The sequence below is a fragment of the Saccopteryx bilineata genome, chromosome 2 (genome assembly GCF_036850765.1).
Source record: "Saccopteryx bilineata isolate mSacBil1 chromosome 2, mSacBil1_pri_phased_curated, whole genome shotgun sequence".
Lineage (NCBI taxonomy): Eukaryota > Metazoa > Chordata > Mammalia > Chiroptera > Emballonuridae > Saccopteryx > Saccopteryx bilineata.
The window spans coordinates 393,121,038-393,140,201 of NC_089491.1; the positions used below are offsets into that span (position 1 = coordinate 393,121,038).

Genomic DNA, 19,164 nt, shown 5'->3' on the forward strand with positions numbered 1-19,164 from the left:
CTAGGTCATCGCCGTGGTCATGGACATGTTCACTGACGTCGACATCTTTAAAGACCTGCTGGACGCCGGCTTCAAAAGGAAGGTGGCCGTGTACATCATCCTGGACGAGAGCAACGTCAAGTACTTCCTCCACATGTGCGAGCGGGCCCGCATGCACCTGGGCCACCTCCGGGTGAGTGGGCTGCCCGGGGGCGGCCAGCGCGTCACCCAGCGAACGCTCGGTGCACCTGCTTCCTAGAGACCCCGCCTTGGGCCGGGCACACAGAGTTCACTGGTCCTGGAGTCTCCTGCCAGGTGGCCGCCTGGCCTCCGCTTGAATACCCCGAGGGCCACAGGACACTAGCTGCCTCCAGCAGAGAGAAGACACACGTGGGGGAAGGGCCTGCCAGGCAGGTGCTAGAACCCACACGGAGGGCCGCCCCCCATGCCCTGCTGGTTCACAGGTTCTTGCTCCCACACCTCCAGTGACAGGGCACTCACTCCCCTGGCATCAGGAAGCTCGTATCTTATCTGGAGAACCTGACTCCCAGGAAGTTCTTCCTCAAGTTTAAGCCAGACTCTGTCTCTAGAGTGTCCACCCACAGGTTGTAGGATCTGGCTCCGACCGGGGAAGGTCCCTTGGGCTGGCTGAGGTCAGGGAAGGCTTCCTGGACAGCTGTGGAGTTAAAATGGACAGAGTAGAAAGGTCCTTGTGGTGGGGACACCCTGCAGCAGGGATGAGGGGTCACTGTGGGCCTGGCTTCTCAGCACTGCCTTGCTGTGTGTCCTTGGGCACACCGCCTCCCCTCTCTGGGCTCCAGGATCTCACTGGTCCGACAGAGGGGCGTGTGGGCCAGTGTGGCTGGCCTGCTCTGCACAGACACCCCGGCATTCGGTGCTTTTGCCTCGGAGGCAGAGGGAGCCCTCCTTCCGCCCCGACGCCGCTTGGCGCCCGCTCTACGGCACCGCGTTCCCGGGAGAGTACAGCTCAGCGGGCGTTGTGACCAGCCGTCTACGGCGCTGGCACTCTGCACGGTTAACGTGTTCACTCCGCATGACAGCCCAGCCGTTCCCGTCCCCAGATGAGGAAATGGCACTCACCCAGGTGTCACTCACGGCTAGAAAGTTAGAAAGGGCCACTGGGAGGCCAGCGCCAGAGCCCTCCGGCTGAGAACAGCTTCCGACAGGCGTGGATTCCTTGGGCTTTGGGCCTGTGACCCGAGCAAAACCCCGGGAGAAGGGGAGACCCAGGCCACTTCACAAGGGCTGGGCCCCCGTGCCTGTCACTTGTCAGCCTTTACAAACTCTGTCCGGCCCCCCACCCATCCAATCCCAAGGGAGTCTTTTCAAGTGGGTGTGAGCTCTCCGAGTGGCCACCCTCGAGCTGTGGGGACGTTGTATGTGGTCTCTGTGGTGGGTCGACTCCCAGCCTCATGCTCACTCACCCCACTGCCCACCGTGTCTTTAGCACCGAGGACCGGCTCCCAGGACAGCCCCAGCCGGGGAGGCCCAGAGCGTGGCCGGCGCTCGGGGGGGGGGGGGGGGGGGCTCAGCACTGCAGGCTGGGGGCCTGAGCCGGAAGGGGCCTTGAGGCCGTCTGTACTGGGGTCCCCTCCCCCCATCTATACTAGGGTCCCCTCCCCCATCTGTACTGGGGTCCCCTCCCCCCAGACACATGGGGACAGAGGCAGAGGTGGAGGGAAGTGGTGACTGGCCTCCTTGTCCCCGCGTCCCTCTAAGTCGGCAGAACCTCAAAGCTGGCGGTGAGAAACCGGCCCGGGCAGGTGGGCACACCGACCTTTGGGGGCCGACATTGATGACCGAGGCTGCACCTGCCGGGGCGGGCTGCCCTGGGACTACTGGGGCGCGTGGCCCCGCCTCTCCGAAGCCTCTGGTGCCACATGGCTGTAATCACGTCTCACAGAGTTGTTTGAGGGTGAAATTAGAGGAGACAATGGTCATAAAAAGGCTCTTATGAGCTAAGGGGGAGTTGAGCAGCTTCTGGTAATAACAAGACATTAGTATAAACCCCAGGCCCTGGGCAGGGGTGGGGAGAGGAGTGTGAGGACTTCCCCTGACTCCCATTTGAGAAGGAAGCCATGGCTGGGGCTACAGAAGAGGGAGGTCCCCCTGGGGGGGGTGGCCCTGGCCCAGCCTGCCCTGCTAACCACCTCCTTATACTAGGGGAGGTGGCAGGGTCCTCAGGGTGACCTGCCCAGGAGCCACGGCCTTCCTGGGAAAGAATGTGTGACCCTGGCCGCCTCATTCTCGCCTCCGAGCCACAGCCTGGGTGGGTGGCTGGAGGCTAGCCAAGTGTCACCTAGTCTGGGGCCTGCCCACACGGCCCACCTCCCTGCCCGCAGGCCAGCTGGGCCCGGGCCTGTCTTGGGAGTACTTCCTTTGCCGTCATCCTGGGCTTGCCCTCGGCCACCTGCCACCCTTGCCCGGCTCTGCTGCAACCTGTCCTTGGGTCCTGTAGGCCCAGCGTACGGGAGGCACACAGTGGGGTCATCCTTGTGACCGCGGCAGTGTCGGGCGCCAGTCTAGGGGGCAACACTGGGAACCAGGCCAGAGCCCAGCTGTGCCACCTGCACTGTAGCCTTGGACAGACACAGACTGTCTGGGCCTCAGTCTTCTTGCCTGAGAAGTGAGACCACAGCCGTTGACTTGTCAGAGCTGCTGTGAAGAGTATCGGAGACCCTGGGGAGGGCGGGCAGGACACTCAGTGACGAGCTCCCTTCCCACCCTTTGACGGGGGACAGGCACAGCTCCCCCATGAGACCCCCAGCTCTGGTCCGCGTGCCAAAGGGCCTCCACTCCCTCCCGTGAGCCGCGGTCTGGCTGGGGGCCACCCTCGGGCACCTGCTCCAGACAGCACCTCCCCAGCCTCCTGAGCTGGGAGCTCCCACCAGCACATCCTGGTTGTCCGGGGAGGTCAGAGGACACGCTCTGGCATCTCCCCAGGGATGAGGTTCACGGCCCTCCCAGGCACCTGACCCCTGACATTCCACCAGGCGGAGAGTTTGGGAAGGACAGCCCCATGGGACAAACAGGCAGCAGGCCTTCAGAAGGACCCAGGCCTCACGGCCGAATCACATTTGGGGGCGAGACCAGGTGCCCGTGGGAGCCAGGCTCTGGGGCTCGGGGCTCAGAGCTCGGCGTAAGGACGGGAGCTGTGAGACCCAGCTGTGCTGAAGAGCCAGTCGGCTCTGTGCAGCCGAACTGGAAAAACCAGCAGCTGCTTGGGCACAAAAGGCTGAGCCGTTCCCGGTGAACAAAGACGTCCCCGTCAGGGCGTCTGTGGGAAGAAAGGCACTCGGTGGGGAGGCGAGGACTCGGCCACTCCGGGGCCGCACCGGACAGGCGGCCTCCTCCTGGCGGCCAGCGTCCTTCCGGCCCCTCCTCGCCGTGCGGCTCCTGACCGGCGCCCAGGCTGGGTTCAGGGCGTGGGGCAGTGCTGCTCAGACGGCGGAGGTGTTTGCCGGGCTGGCGACACTGGGCAGTGTCCAGTGATGGCATTTTCACTGGTCACGACGGGATGGCACTGCCGGCATGTGGCGGGTCCAGGTCAGGGAGGTTATTAAATAGCTTACGACGCACAGGACAGCCCCTGCGTGGAGAGTCGCCTGGCCCAGAGTCCCAGCAGTGCCGGCTGGCTTAGCCCGGGCCACGCCCCCGTCCCCAAAGTGGTTCCCAAAGGCGCTTCCCATCCCAGCTTCGCGACCGCCGGGTGAAGGTCGGGGTGAGCACTGGTACCCCCCCACTGTGGGGTGAAACAGGCCCTTTAGGGGAGAGCAGAGGCTGTCCAGGCACCCAGCCCATGGGGACATGGGTCTTCTCCGTCCTGAGCTCGGTGCCCCTGGCCTGAGCTTGCTGTCACTGGCCTGGCCTGGCCAGGACGTCTCTTTGGGCCTCCCCACGCCTCCTCAGGCCGAGGAGATGCCAGCAGGCCCCTGCAAAGGGTGGGGGCACGGTATAGCTGGGGGCTGTCCTCAGTCCCAGGGGGCTGGACCCGCCCGTTGGGAGACTGTGGGCAAGTCACTCCTCCTCTCTCTGGGCCTGCCCAGTCATCATGGACAACTGAGTCCACCATGCCATATTCCAGGTATTTTCCGGTCTTTTGTGCTAGTCCCCCGCCTGCCCCCACCCCCAGCGGAAGGGATCACACCCTGGTGCGCCCAATCACAGCTCACTTTGTCTCCTTGCATTTACGGAGCACCCATGGGTGCCAGGCACCTTCTGGGCCCGCACCGGCATGCGTGGTGGCTTCCTTCAGTCCTCACAACAGAGCTGTGGCGGAGGGAAGGGGGCAGCCCATTTCTCAGATGAGGAAACGGAGGTGTTTGGCACCAGCGCTGCAGCCCTGTTTGACGGCCTGAGCTCTGGAGGACTCGGTCCACGATCAGGTCACATCTCCGTATGAGCACAGGAGGCCTGGCAGGGCGTGTGGGACACAGTGTTGCAGATTCGCTCCATCCTCAGGGTCCAGCCCAATCTGCCCCACATACACGAGGGACAGAAGCCACCCTTGGAACCGGTGACGTGCTGCCCGGCCATCCTCCCTCCCCTGACACCCGCTCAGGGACCCATCCCTGCCCCCTTTCAGATAGGAGGAAACCGAGGCTCCACATTTCCCGAGGACTTGCTCAGGGCGTCCACTTGGGTCCGCTCAGTGGCCACTCTTCCAGGTGTCCTTCCCTTGCCCACTGTGTCCTCTGCCAGCAGTATCATGGGGCCCAGAGACAATGCGGCTTTGTGGGAGCCTCTGCTGCTCACCCCAGTCCTGACTCCGGAGACGTTACCTCATCGGGGCCAGGCCCCATGGGGTGGGGCCCACCCCGGAAAAGAGTCCTGGGAGCTGATCGGAGGTGGGGGAGGGGGAGGGGCAGGGGGAGGAGGAGGGGCAGCTGCCAGGAGCTGCTGAGCCCCAGGCGAGCAGGCCTTAGACTCAGGCGCCCCCAGCATGCCGACAGGGAGGCCAAGAGCCAGAGACGTGCTTAGAGCCACACGGCAAACCTGGCACCTCCCTCGGGTCGAGTTGCCCCGAGTGTTGGCGATGACCTCTGAACCCTCCATCACGCCCAGACTTGGGGTGGGTGGGGGCAGACACTGGTGAGTGGAGCACGGAGCCAAGGCAGAGCGAGGAGTGGGGGGCATGCCGGAAGGAGCCGAGGTCCCGGGGGCAGGCGCTGCGGGGGCCGTGTGCTCGAGACAGGCGCCCGGGCGCCCCGGAGAGCCAGCCAGGAGGCCTGTGGTCAGGCCAGGGCCTTCTCCGGGTGCTGGGCCAGGAGCCCGCGGAAGCTGTAGAGCTGACTGTGCTTGGGCCCCGGCGACAAGGAAGGCCTTGTACCGCCTCCAGGATCTTTGCTCCGATTTCTGGTCCCGAGCGTGCTCTGTGTTGGGTACACAGTCACGAGCACTAATTAATTGTCCTGGGCCGCGGCCAGCTTCCTGCTGAGCTGGCTGTGTGCACACAGCAGCCTGGGGGGCCGGCGGAGCTGGCGTGGGGCGTGGAGGCTTGGCCGCCTTCTGGGCCCGGCCCAACCGCAAGACAGCCGTTCACCCCGTGGCCAGGCGGGGCGTCCGTGCAGATCGGCCCCTTGGCCTCCAGCGGAGGGCTCTGGGAGCTGTCACAGGGGGACAGAGGGCAGGAGCGCCCGAGGCTGCGGGTGGGGGCGGAGGGCAAACACCTCCGCTCTCAGACCCGCCCCCTCCTTCTCCCTGTTGCCCCTGCCCTGGCAAAGGGCCTGCGTGTGCCCCGTGCAGTCACGTGTCCCCTGCCGGACGCCGGCCTCTTCTTGAGGTGTGACTTCGACGTCGCGACTCCCCGCTCCGAGTCCTCCTGTGGCTCCTGCTACCCCCCCCAGGCCAAGTGAGGCCCTGGAGAGCAGGTGGGGGGTGGGTCCTGACCTCAGCGTCCAGCTCAGCTCACCTGCAGCCTCCGCTGCCCACCCATCTCCCCTGAAGTCCTTAGAGCAGACTGCTGCTCACGCCACCAGGCCCTTGTGCTCCTGTGTCTGGAGGGCTGACCCCGACGCTGACCCTGACCCTCCTGTCTGTCCCTCGCGTGTCCACCTCTCCCCGCCCCTCCTGGCTGGGGTTACTCCTCATCCCCTCCAGTGTGGGATTCTCATCACAGCGCTCTCTGCGTCCGCAGCTCGGATGCCAGCAGGGGTCGGTGAGGTGAGCGGGAGAACGAGCAGGCCATCCATACGCGGAGGCCAGTGAGTGGGAGAAGGGGACAGAGAAATCACAGGAGTTGTAAGAGTTGGCGTGGAGCCCCTCAGGAGAAAGTGAGACTCCCGTCCCAGGGAGCATTCAAGCAGATCTGTCAGGAGACTCCGGAGGGAGTTTCCTGCCCTGGGCGGGTGTTACATGTATTAGAACCTGTGTTAAGAATGAAACCCCTGCCCTGGCCGGTTGGCTCAGCGGTAGAGCGTCGGCCTAGCGTGCGGAGGACCAGGGTTCGATTCCCGGCCAGGGCACACAGGAGAAGCGCCCATTTGCTTCTCCACCCCTCCGCCGCGCTTTCCTCTCTGTCTCTCTCTTCCCCTCCCGCAGCCGAGGCTCCATTGGAGCAAAGATGGCCCGGGCGCTGGGGATGGCTCTGTGGCCTCTGCCCCAGGCGCTAGAGTGGCTCTGGTCGCAACATGGCGACACCCAGGATGGGCAGAGCATCGCCCCCTGGTGGGCAGAGCGTCGCCCCTGGTGGGCGTGCCGGGTGGATCCTGGTCGGGCGCATGCGGGAGTCTGTCTGACTGTCTCTCCCGGTTTCCAGCTTCAGAAAAATGAAAAAAAAAAAGAAAAAAAAAAAAAAGAATGAAACCCCTGGCCTGACCGGGCGGTGGTGCAGTGGATAGAGCGTCGGACTGGGATGCAGAGGACCCAGGTTCGAGACCCCAGGGTTGCCAGCTTGAGCGCAGGCTCATCTGGTTTGAGCAAAAGCTCACCAGCTTGGACCCAAGGTCGCTGGCTCGAGCAAGGGGTTACTCGGTCTGCTGAAGGCCCGCGGTCAAGGCACATATGAAAAAGCAATCAATGAACAACTAAGGTGTTGCAACACACAAAGAAAAACTAATGATTGATGCTTCTCATCTCTCCATTTCCTGTCTGTGTCCCTGTCTATCCCTCTCTCTGACTCTCTGTCTCTGTAAAAAAGAATGAACCCCCTGGCTTGTCCACAGGCCTCCTCTCCTGAGCTGGCTCTCCGGGGCACCCAGGAGCCTGTCTCTAGCACACTGCCCTGGCGATGTCTGCACCCGTGAGCCCAGTCCTCCCGGCCACTCCCTCAGCAGCTCAGCGTCAGCCTGGCTCATCCGGCCCCTCCCTCAGGGCGAGAGCCTCATTCTGTCGGGAGGGGAGCTGGCACTGGGGCCCCACAGAGCCCAGCCTGTAGATATTCGGAGACTTCGAACCAGGGACAGAACGCGCTCCATGGCCCGAGCCCGGAGAAGGGCAGGAGTGGGCTGGTCTCGGACTTGATGTTACTGCTCATGGCGCCCAAGAGACCCCCCTCCCTCTCTCTCTCTGGGTCTCGTTCCTCCTGTAATCTCTCACGGCCCCTGGCTTGCTCCTGAGGTGTGGCAGGCCCAGTGAGGAGAGAGACGGGACCATTTCTGAACTGCTCCTGGGCACCAGGCTGTGTGTGCCCCCCGGAGATGCAGCCGAATTTGCCGGGAGCCCTGCCCTCGGTCGGCAGAGGTCAGCAGAGGTCGCTGAGAGCCACGTGATGCAGGCCCAGGGGGAGGCTACCAGCCACTCCTCCTGGGAAGACCACCAGTCTGCCAGAGTGCACGACCCACATCGCTTAGGGCAGACCCCCGTCTGCCCCCTACATGACCCCCAGCCCTCACCAGGACCTTCCTTAATTGTGGCCACATCCCCCTCCGGTGCAAGGACCCTGCAATAGCTCCCACCACCACAGCATTTCCCCAAACTGGCCTGGCTGCGCGGGGCTCATCCCGCCTGGGCTGGGCTGCTCTGCAGACGCCTTCCGGCCACGGTCAGTCTGCGCTGCACCTTGTCCCTCTTCGGTTTCACATCCCAGCACTTCCCACCTGGGCCCGGGCCCTGCAGCGCTCACCCACGCCACCGCCTCCTCTCTCCAGACCCCACCACCCCACCCTTCCCCACCCAAGCTCCCTGGAAGCCCCCACACACGAAGCCCCAGGCAGAGGTGGCTGGGCTTCCCCTCGGCGTGGTCGGGGCTGTGACCCTGCAATTCTGTTTCCTGTCGCCCCCGACACAGAATCTGCGGGTCCGGAGCAGCGGGGGGACGGAGTTCTTCACGCGGTCGGCCACCAAGTTCAAGGGCGCCCTGGCCCAGAAGTTCATGTTCGTGGACGGGGACCGAGCCATGTGCGGCTCCTACAGGTGACTCCCTGGCTTCCCCGGGGGGGCCGGGGGCAGAGGCGGCTCTGGAATCCCAGCAGGTTTCTGCCCTTAATCCTCCCGGGATGACACCCTGGTTATTCCGGTTCATTGGTCCCAAAACTGCTGAGGCATGAGCTGGGCCAGGGCACGCCTGCTCGCCACCCTCCCGTCTCCAGAGGCAGCGAGGTGGTCTTCTGCTTGTGAGCCGCGCTTCCGCCTGGAGGTGTCAGCCGCCTGCAAGTGGGGGGTGTGACCACGGGGGGGGTTGTCCCTGATGAGGACAACCGTGACCCACCCAGCTCTGTGCACCTGCTCTGCCAGGGCCAGCGTCGCAGGGTGGGTGGTGCCAACAGAGACACCAGGCGTCCAGGGCTGCTCTGGGCCTTCTGTGAGTGGCCCTCACGGGGTGTGTTACCCCCAGAGGAATGCAGCACTGTGCTGTTTCGTAAAGGCGGGAGAGGGCTTGGTGTCAGTGACTTCGCTGCGGACCCAGACTCCGCCCTGGCCCCGAGGCCTTGTGTCCTGTCCTCTGTCCCCCTCCTCACTTAGCAATCCCATCCTGGTGGCTCTCTCAGATGTCCGAGCGGAGGGCCCGGGGCCGGAGGCAGGGAGCCGGCCCCCCACACGCCTGAGCAGGCAGCACCCCCTTCTTCCCTGTGTTGCAGCTTCACGTGGTCGGCCGCGAGGACGGACCGGAACGTCATCTCCGTGCTGTCCGGCCAGGTGGTGGAGACGTTCGACCGGCAGTTCCAGGAGCTGTACCTCCTGTCCCACGGCGTCAGCCTCAAGGGCATCTCCATGGACAAGGAGCCGGAGCCCGAGCCCATCATCCTGCCCTCGGTGGTGCCCCTGGCGCCCTCGGGCACCATGGCCAAGAAGCTCATCAACCCCAAGTACGCGCTGGTCAAGGCCAAGAGCGCGGAGGAGATCGCCAAGGTCTCTTCCGAGAAGCAGGAGGTCAAGAGGCCGCCGGGGCTGCGGGGCCCGGCCCTGGCCGAGCAGCCCGGAGACCCCGCCGAGCCAGCCCTGCCCATGCACCCGGGGCTGCTGCACCTGGAACGGGCCAACATGTTCGAGTACCTGCCCACGTGGGTGGAGCCGGACCCCGAGCCGGGCACCGACATCCTGGGCTACATCAACATCATCGACCCCAACATCTGGAACCCCCAGCCCAGCCAGATCAACCGCATCAAGATCCGCGACACCTCGCAGGCCGGCGCCCAGCTGTGGAGGCAGGGCCAGGACTGCGGCCCCTGCCCGGAGCCTGGCCGCCCACAGGACGAGGCCCCGGCCAAGAACGGCCTCCCCCGGGAGGACCCCAAGCCACAGCCCCCTGTCCCCAAGCCCCGGACGGTGCCTGTGGCCGCTGTGCTCGCCCAGGAGAGCAGTGCTGTGGGCTGGGCCCCCGAGAGCCCGAGAGAGGGGGTCCCCCGGAACAGGACAGACTGCGGGCTGCCCAGGACACCGGGCCCGGCCCCCGCCCCGCCCCAGCGGCCGCTGTCAGCGACCCAGGGTGACCCCGATGGCGAGGGGGTGGTGGTCCCCAACGGGCTGGGTCGGGAGGAGGAGGAAGATGATGATGACTACGTGACCCTCAGTGACCAGGACAGCCTCTCGGGCAGCTCTGGCCTCGGCCGCGGCCCCCGGCGGCCTTCGGTGGCCTCCTCCTCGGTGTCGGACGAGTACTTCGAGGTGAGGCAGCGCCCAGCCCCTATCCGGAGGCGCCACTCCGAGCAGGCGGCCAACGGGCCGGCCCAGCCCCCCCACCGGCAGCTGAGTGCCCCCCACATGACCCACGGGACCTTTGGTGAGCCCCTGTGTGGTCCACCGTGGGCCCAGGGTCGGGAGAAGGAGGAAGCAGGCTCTCTGAAGAGGATGCAGGCCTTAAGCTCCATGGACAAGGAGGCACAGGTGGGTTGGGGTCCCTTCGCTCCAGGGGTCCGAGCCCCTCTACCTGGTCTGAGCACCCAGAGAAACCGTCTGCTGGGCTCTCTTGTCCCTGGCCCAGACCCCTTCCTTGTGACACAGGAGGCCACTGAACAGGGTGGGAGGGGAGTGGGTCGGAGCCACCCAGGGCCACACACATGGAGGTGCTGGAGACCTTCAGCCAGTACCCCCCAAAGGCAGCTTGTGCCAGCTCCTGGCGCTGAGCGAAATGCACCTAACACACCCAGAGGGTTCAGATCCACGGTGCCGTAGGACGTCAGTGCCAGTTTTCAGACGAGGAAATGGGCGTGGCGGAGAGATACTCGTCCCCCCCCCCCCTACACAGCGGTCACTGGTCCTCCTCTGGGCTGAGGCCAAGCCCTCTCTGTCAGTCCCGTCGTCACGGCCCTGGGGACCACTCCACTCTCCTCCCTGCACCCCCAGGCCAGGGAGCTGCTGGTCGCCACCCTTTGCCTCTCTTCCTGGTGACCTCTGCAGCCCCGGCCCAGCCCCCTAGCGCCGTCTTACCTGGGAACAGTGCGCGGCTGATCATGCCCGGCATAATCATCAGGGCCATGGGCAGCAGCTTGAGGTAGCTGGCCAGGATGGAGCCCCCCTTGGCGTGGTTCAGGTCGCGGGCAGACAGCGACCGCTGCACGATGACCTGGGGGCAGGTGAGGGGGGTGAGTCCCGGCCCCACTCGGGGTGCCCGGGAGGACCTCTGCCCGGTGAGGTGATGGTATGAGGTGCTGCCCTACTCAGAGCCAGACCCAAGACCCCGAAGCCCAAGCGTGACCCCTGACCGTCCCCCCCCCCGTCCCCAGAAGCAGAGCTCTCCCTGACCGTCCCCCCCATTCCCAGAAGCAGAGCTCTCCCTGACCGTCCCCCCCGTCCCCAGAAGCAGAGCTCTCCCTGACCGTCCCCCCCATTCCCAGAAGCAGAGCTCTCCCTGACCGTCCCTTGTCCCCGGAAGCAGAGCTCTCCCTGACCATCCCCCCTATTCCCAGAAGCAGAGCTCTCCCTGACCATCCCCCCCATCCCCAGAAGCAGAGCTCTCCCTGACCATCCCCCCCATCCCCAGAAGCACAGCTCTCCCTGACCATCCCCCTGTCCCCAGAAGCACAGCTCTCCCTGACTGTCCCCCTGTCCCCAGAAGCAGAGCTCTCCCTGACCGTCCCCCTGTCCCGAGAAGCAGAGCTCTCCCTGACCGTCCCCCATCCCCAGAAGCAGAGCTCTCCCTGACCGTCCCCCCCCGTCCCCAGAAGCAGAGCTCTCCCTGACCGTCCCCCTGTCCTGAGAAGCAGAGCTCTCCCTGACCGTCCCGCCCCCGTCCCCAGAAGCAGAGCTCTCCCTGACCATCCCCCCCATCCCCAGAAGCAGAGCTCTCCCTGACCGTCCCCCCCCGTCCCCAGAAGCAGAGCTCTCCCTGACCGTCCCCCCCATCCCCAGAAGCAGAGCTCTCCCTGACCGTCCCCCCCATCCCCAGAAGCAGAGCTCTCCCTGACCGTCCCCCTGTCCCGAGAAGCAGAGCTCTCCCTGACCGTCCCCCCCGTCCCCAGAAGCAGAGCTCTCCCTGACCGTCCCCCCCATCCCCAGAAGCAGAGCTCTCCCTGACCGTCCCCCCCATCCCCAGAAGTAGAGCTCTCCCTGACTGTCCCCCCCGTCCCCAGAAGCAGAGCTCTCCCTGACCGTCCCCCCCATCCCCAGAAGCAGAGCTCTCCCTGACCGTCCCCCCCATCCCCAGAAGCAGAGCTCTCCCTGACCGTCCCCCCCCCCCCGTCCCCAGAAGCAGAGCTCTCCCTGACCGTCCCCCTGTCCCGAGAAGCAGAGCTCTCCCTGACCGTCCCGCCCCCGTCCCCAGAAGCAGAGCTCTCCCTGACCGTCCCCCCCCCGTCCCCAGAAGCAGAGCTCTCCCTGACCGTCCCCCCCTGTCCCCAGAAGCAGAGCTCTCCCTGACCGTCCCCCCCCCCCCCGTCCCCAGAAGCAGAGCTCTCCCTAGTTGGTCGAGCAGCTGGGGCCAAGGTACTATCATTCCAGGTCTCAGTCTTCCCACCTGTCGAGTAGGGAAGGTGTGTGGTTCCTGCCCAGCCTGTCACCCAGCAACAGGCAGGGCTGGAGACCCTGGCTAGAATGGCATCAGGGGACCCCTCCATCTGCTGCACCCTCATAAGAGCGGCTGGCACATTCATGCACATGCTGGGGGTGGGGGTCACTGGCCCCAGCTGTTCTGTGTCCCTGGCAGAGGTCAGGGGCTTTCCATCCTGAGGGTAGCTCCCCGATCCACCCGGCATGCCCACCAGGGGGCGATGCCCTGCCCCTCCAGGGCATCGCTCTGTTGCGACCAGAGCCATTCTAGCACCTGGGGCAGAGGCCACAGAGCCATCCTCAGCACCCGGGCCATCTTTGCTCCAATGGAGCCTTGGCTGCGGGAGGGGAAGAGAGAGACAGAGAGGAAGGAGAGGGGGAGGGGTGGAGAAGCAGATGGGCGCTTCTCCTGTGTGCCCTGGCCGGGAATCGAACCCGGGACTTCCACATGCGGGGCTGCTGCTCTACCACTGAGCCAACCGGCCAGGGCCTTAGTGCTTTTTAAGTATCTTCACAGCGTTGTGCCATTTGTAACTTGTACATGTCAGTGTCTTCCCTTTGCTCTTCTGCTGTGTAGGGCGCTACCAGCAGTCAGACACACTGCTTTGATGTCCGGCTCCCAGCACCGCCCTTGCACGCTGGCTCTCGGTGACCCAGGAGTTACAGGGGCTGGGGGGGGCTGGGAGGGGGGCGGGGGGGCAGCCCCGGCGAGGCAGGACACGCAGATATCAGTCCTGCTTCTCCGCCAGCTTCTGGTGACTTGGCTGACAAGTCCTTGCCTCAACTCTGGGCCTCAGTTTCCCAGTCTGGACAAGGAGGGGTCTAAGCATGTTTCTCTGTAGCCCCTTCCCCGCGACATCCCGTCATTACGGGCACCAAGGGCCACTCCTGATGGGCGAAGGGGAGCCTTTCCCCTAAGTCGCTGAACGCTGTATTCTAGTGCATTCTAGTGCCTTGTTCTGCGCTCGGGGTGGCCGGCCCCGGGAGGCCGGCAGGACCGGTTCTGCTGCCCTGGTCCGGCGGAGAACCAGAGGCGGGCGCCCCATCCGGCCGCCTGTTTTATTGGTTTGTTTGTTCCCGATAATGAGCGTGTAGCCTGTGTCTTGTGGATGAGCTGGGAGATAGAGTCTGAATGAGAACCACCTGCGGCCCTCGTACACAGAGATGCCGCCCGCGCTGACCAGACTGGACGGCCTGGCCCGGCCTGAGTATCATCAGCTCTCCGGGCGTCCTCCAGAGTCCCCAGCTGCTAGTGAGGGTGACAGCAGAGTGGGACCAGGAGGACCAGACGGGGGGCGACCCAGTGGACCAGTCCCTGCCTTGCGGGCGCTCTGGACGAAGGCCTGGCTTCCCAACAGGCTGACCCCGACGAAGCAAAAGGGGGATGGGCGGAAAGGCTGAGCGAGGCTGCGGGCCCCGCCCGGTGGCCCTGGGGACCCAGTCCCCTCTCCTAGGCAGTGAGGCCCCTGCGGCCCTGACCTCGCGGCCAGGCCCGTTTGGCCGTCATGGGGAAATCTGAATGGCATCCTGCCCAGAGGTGCCGGGTGAAGGGACACCACCTGGCTCAGCCGGGCAGCCCGGGCACCGCCCCCAGCACGGGCCCGCAGCGAGCCCCTCAGTCCCCTGGGCTCATAGCCCCCCCAGGGAAACTGGACAAACACCTGCTGTGAAGTCACATGTTCCACGGAGGCCCATGCGGGAGGCAGAGCCGATGTGGGAACCAGGGATCACCATGTTCCAAGTGGGGAAACGGAGGCCCCGCCTCTCGGGGTTTCTGACTCATTCCAACACGGCCCAGGGAGGGTCTGTCAGCACACCGAGCACCCCCTGTCACAGGGCAGGCCGCGGCCCTGTGAGAAGTCAGCCACGCGGGTGCAGGTCTCGTCCGGCTCTCCGGGCCCCAGTGTCCAGCCAGGGGACGGAGCCCACGCTGCAGGGCGGCTGTCCCCACAGGCCTGCAGTGACCAGCGAGGCTACGCCGGCCTCGGGCCTGGCTGCCTCACCCCCATGGTGGGGCCCTGCCAGGCACGGGCAGAGGCACAGTCACCAGGCCTGTGCCCCCACCCCAGTGCTGCCTGGAGCTGCCCGCCGTCCCCCTGGGGAAGCAGAGCGGGGCCACTGCCTGCTTCTACCTGGAGAGCGGAGGTGGTGGCCTGAGGCCACCTGGTGTGTGTGCAGCTCAGAAAGGACCAGAGTCAGACAGACTCCAAAAAAACACACACACACACGCAGCAGAACTCCAGGCCCAGACGGAGGCACTGCCCCTGGCAACCCGGTCCAGCCCTGCTTACAGTGGAGGGGGCTGGGGCGGGGCAACAACCGCAAAAGGCAGAATTACTCCCATAGGACACACAGGTAAACTGAGGCACAGAGTCACAAAACACTTGTCCAGGGTCAGGTGCGCTGACGGCCGGCAGCCCACCTGGCCAGAGCCCTGTGGGAAGAAGGGACAGCCGTGCTCCTTGGGGCATCACCCTGTCTGTTCTCTCTCCCCCCAGGACCAGCAGTTCCACCACCATGGAGTCCCCGCCTCGGGGACCAGGGATAAAGATGGATGCCCACGGCCGCCGAGGAGCCCAGGGTCCCCGCGGTACTGTCCCGTCTCGGAGGGCGCCCTGAGCTCGACCAGGAAAGCGGGGTCCCATTACTGGCCAGCCAAGGGCAGCCCCGCGCCCCACGCACTGCCCGATCCCAGGAGCCCAAGGCTGGTCCGGAACACCGCCGGTCTCCTAACTGATGACCGGGCCACTGAAGTGCGTCCGAGTCCCTTTGGAATCCCCTACTCCAAACTGTCCCAGTCGAAGCACCTGAAGGCCAGGACGGGCGGCAGCCAGTGGGCCTCATCCGATTCTAAACGGAAGGTCCAAGCCCTCCAGGACCGCAAGGAACCCTAGCGCCCTGTCCCTCTCCAAGCCTGGAGCCAGGTTGTCCACGGCCTCCACCCTAGGCTAGGCTCGCCGTGCACCACCAATGGGCAGACGGGCCGCCCGGACCCTCCGTGTCGCCCCCACCCCCACCGGAAGGCAAGAAGGTGGCAGGCGGTGATGCGGACACCCACCTGGTCAGTGCACCAGTACCAGGTGGCCATGATGGTCAGACCGAAGGTCATCCCGGTCCACGGGAGGTCCGCCGTGTGGGGGTCTCGGAACATATGCATGGCGTCGGCCCGTGGCAGGTGGCAGGTCGTGTTGGCAATAGTCTTGGATGGCACGGCCTGAGCGTAGGCTGCGGCCAGGTGCTCGTACCCACCGATCCGGTCGAAAGCTGGCAGGGCAGGGCGGGGCGGGGTGGGAGAGAGACAGGTTGGGGGCTGGGGGCCCTGACCCACAGCCCCCGCGGCCCCCACCTCCCAAGGAAGCTCTGCTGCATCAGACTTGACTTTCCCACTCGAGCTTTTCCAGGGGAAGGAAGGGCGCGGGGAGGAAGAGGGTTTTGAAAAGAGGTCGATTCGAATGGCTATTTTATATGTATTTAAAGTAATACTATTAAACGAGCATTTTGCACGTGGGCATCCCAGTGTCCTGTGGCCTCTGGGCAAGGCTTCTGTCCCTCGATCGGAGGAAGCCCTCGGCGTATTTTTTCCTCAGCCTCTGTAAGGACCTCCCGAGGAGGAAGTCGGAGGAGTTTTGGTGTTAGAAGTGCTGACCCAGGGGCTTCGGGAGGACGTGATTTTGGCGGAGCTGAGAATGGCCCGCGGTTCGGCATCGAGAAAGGGAAGGCCCGGGGGATCCAGTCAGGACACGGCCAGTCAGCCGGCTGGGCCTCAAGCCAGGGAGCGGTCTTTCCTCTCAGCCCAGACCAGAGTCACCCGCCACACTGCTCCTGTCTAGGTCAGCACCGGCCCTCCGTGGGCAAGCCCTGGCCCACCTATGGCTTCTGCTGTATCTACAGTGACCCGCTCTGTCCGGACTGGACCGGGCCTGGCTGCCTAGGTCACTCCTGCAGCGGGTTCTAGGGACACAGGCCCCTGGCCTGAGAAGAGGTGGACACAGTGAAAGCCCATCTCAGCCCAGGGCTTGCCCCCCCACCTGCCCCAGACTCTGGGGTCCCCAGCACGTTTGCTGCCTGGAACCCAGGCCGGGCTGGGGTGAGTGCCCAGGGCGAACGACAGACACACCAGGAGGGGCAGGAATTCGGGCCACAGGGTCCCAGAGTCGGGTCTGGCAGAGACGAGAGGCCTCTGTGCAGCCTCTGTGGGGTCCTCCCAGCTCTGCCCACGTTCATCTAGGGAGGGGGTCTAGAGACCCCGTGGGACAGCCCTCTGGGCTTCCTCCCTGTCCCCGGACCAGGGTCGCAGGTCTGTCTGACCCCCCGACTGGGTCCAGCGGGCTGAAGCACTTCCTGGGACCTGGCACACAATCACCCTGAACAGTCGGAGTGGACACCCAGGCAGCCTGTGGTCTCCGGTTGTGTGTCTGCACCTCCGCTCTGGGTCTAACCTCACCCCCAGCCCCGAGCCAGGGCAGGTGTGGCTGGTCGTGTTCCTGGGTCAGCCCTGCGCCAGACCCGAGTCATCCAGGAGCCAGTGAGTGGCCAACGTGCCGTTGGGTGGCGTGGGCTGGCGAGGAGCGGATGACAGCCTCCACCGTCCAGGGAAGGGTGGCGGGGGGCTGACCGCCTCATGGCTGACCTCATGAGCCGGTCCCCTCCCCCCCTCGCTGACACACAGCCCCGAGAGGGCTCACCGTGCTCACCTCTGACGGTCAGAACAACAGCCCCCACCACCATGATGAGCGTCTGCAGGGCGTCTGTGTAGATCACAGCGGTCAGGCCTCCTGCAGGAGAAGACGAGGGGGCTGGAGGGGCCGGAGTACCCAGGGGGGAGGGGCTGGAGTTCCCGGGCTGGAGGGGCCGGAGTCCCCAGGGAGGAGGGGCAGCCACGTGGCCGCTGCCCTTTCCCAGATGGGTGAGCGGTACGACCGAGGGTCTGAGCCTGCAGAGCCGACGGCAGGCAGGTCTCTGTCTGAGCACACCGGCCGTGTCCCGGGCTGTGGGCACGGGGGGTCCTCTGCCTGCTGCTCACACCCCTCGGCTTCAGCGAGCCCCTCAGATTCCGGGGCACGTCCACCCAGCCCGGGGTCGGGGTCGGGGCCGCCTTGCTCCAGGGTCCCTTCCTGCCTGGCCCGGCCTGGGCGCCGTACCTGCGATGGTGTACAGGGCGGTGATGAGGAGCGTAAGGGTGGTGGACAGGTAGAAGTTCCAGCCCAGGCAGATGTGCACAAAGAGGGCCCCCGCGTACAGGTCGATCTGGGGTGGGAGAGGCGACTGGTGTGGAGGCCCGGGGTGACCGCAGGCCCTGAGCTGGGCGTGGGCCCCTGCCATGCCGCTAGCTCACGGAGTGAACCCGGGGGCCCGTGGGTGAGGAGGGGAGACTCCCCTGCTACCTGCCAGGGGCTGGGTGAGGAGGGGAGACTCCCCGCTACCTGCCAGGGGCTGGGTGAGGGAGGAAGGAAGTCCTGGCTCTGGGAGGGCCGTATGCAGGAGACGGTGGCTGTTGTTAATGAAGTCCTAGTGGCAGGTGTCCACCAGGGAGCAGCACTGCTGTGGAGTCTGGCCTCTGCCCAGGATGTGACAAGCAGAGCCCTGTCCCCTTGGTTCCCAGGGGGTCCCTGGTAAGGAGTAGTCCAGGAGGGCTTCCTGGGGGAGGCGCACAAAGGCTAGTAGGCCTCAGAAAACAGGTGCACGTGCCTCGGTCTCCAGGCCTGAATCTGTCTGGGGACACCTCCTGTTCTGTTCCCTATTAGAACCCCCCCGAGAAAAGAACAGATGTGTGCCGGGGGGCTGGGGAAATGGGCAGTCTGCCTCTTGCTGGGGTTGAAACTCAAGTTAGGACCATGTGCTAGGCTGAGGCTGGTCCCCAGGGGCTGGACTAAACCCAGCCCTGGCTTTCCGGACCATGCTCCGCCCCCACTGTGGATGGGCGCCCAGGGAGCAGGAGGGCAGAACCCTGCCCTGTGGGACCGGGGGTGGTGTGGGGGGAGGCTGGGAAAAGGACCCCACCTGCCACCCACCCCCCAAGTCGCCAAACTTGCCCTTCTGTGCTGGCCAAGAGCTTCCTGACTGCTGAGAAGGCGGGGAGAGGCCGTGGGGAGGAGCAGCCAGGCCAGGGGGCACCCCCCCTTTGAGCTGCTACCCCCGTGCCCGGTCCAGCCGAGAGCTGCCACCCTGCTGGGAGCAAAGCGGGTGGACCCCCTGATCCTCCCCAGGCTTCGGGGACACGGAGCCCAGGTGGACGCAGAGCCCAGGTGGACGCGGAGCCCAGGTAGACACAGCCCAGGTGGACATGGAGCCCAGGTGGACACAGCCCAGGTGGACACGGAGCCCAGGTGGACACAGCCCAGGTGGACACGGAGCCCAGGTGGACACAGCCCAGGTGGGCACGGAGCCCAGGTGGACACAGCCCAGGTGGACGCGGAGCCCAGGTGGACGTGGAGCCCAGGTGGACGTGGAGCCCAGGTGGACACGGAGCCCAGGTGGACACCGATGGCCCCTGAAGCCCGTGTTCCCGCACCTCCCGGCCCAGGCTCCTCCTCCCTTCCTCCCTTCCTTCTCCTCCTCCTCCGTGGACGGCAGGGTGCTAGCAGGCCCCTGGCTTAGGCAGCGTGTGTGGGGGTGGGGGGAGCCCCCATGGGACCCGAGAAGAAACTGAGGTCCAGGGTGGGGGGTGGCTCTTGCCAAGGTCAGATTGGAGATGTCGGGCGAGAGAGCCAGGGGTGAGGGGTGAGGGGTGTGGGGGGGCCCTAGGGAGCACCCCTCCTTCCACCTGGTGGTCATCCAGCCACGGCTAAGGACCCCTCCCTG

At 65.5% G+C, this 19,164-nt stretch overlaps 2 protein-coding genes across 3 annotated transcripts in view; one reads left to right on the plus strand and one right to left on the minus strand.

The window, feature by feature from the left end:
• The window catches only part of FAM83G (family with sequence similarity 83 member G), a 31,067-nt gene extending 15,660 nt beyond the window's left edge, over positions 1-15,407 (plus strand). The window contains exons 3-6 of the mRNA XM_066264399.1: positions 5-172; positions 8,228-8,352; positions 9,018-10,263; positions 14,862-15,407. Of these exons, the coding sequence (XP_066120496.1) occupies positions 5-172; positions 8,228-8,352; positions 9,018-10,263; positions 14,862-15,257 (1,935 nt within the window). The 3' untranslated portion in view covers positions 15,258-15,407. The remainder of the gene's footprint in view (positions 1-4; positions 173-8,227; positions 8,353-9,017; positions 10,264-14,861) is intronic.
• Positions 1-19,164, minus strand: part of SLC5A10 (solute carrier family 5 member 10) — a 62,343-nt gene that overhangs the window by 32,119 nt on the left and 11,060 nt on the right. For both annotated transcript variants that reach the window (XM_066264401.1, XM_066264400.1), the window contains 4 exons: positions 17,505-17,610; positions 17,058-17,138; positions 15,422-15,627; positions 10,807-10,942 (listed from right to left, as the gene is read on the minus strand). In XM_066264401.1, the coding sequence (XP_066120498.1) occupies positions 10,807-10,942; positions 15,422-15,627; positions 17,058-17,138; positions 17,505-17,610 (529 nt within the window). The remainder of the gene's footprint in view (positions 1-10,806; positions 10,943-15,421; positions 15,628-17,057; positions 17,139-17,504; positions 17,611-19,164) is intronic.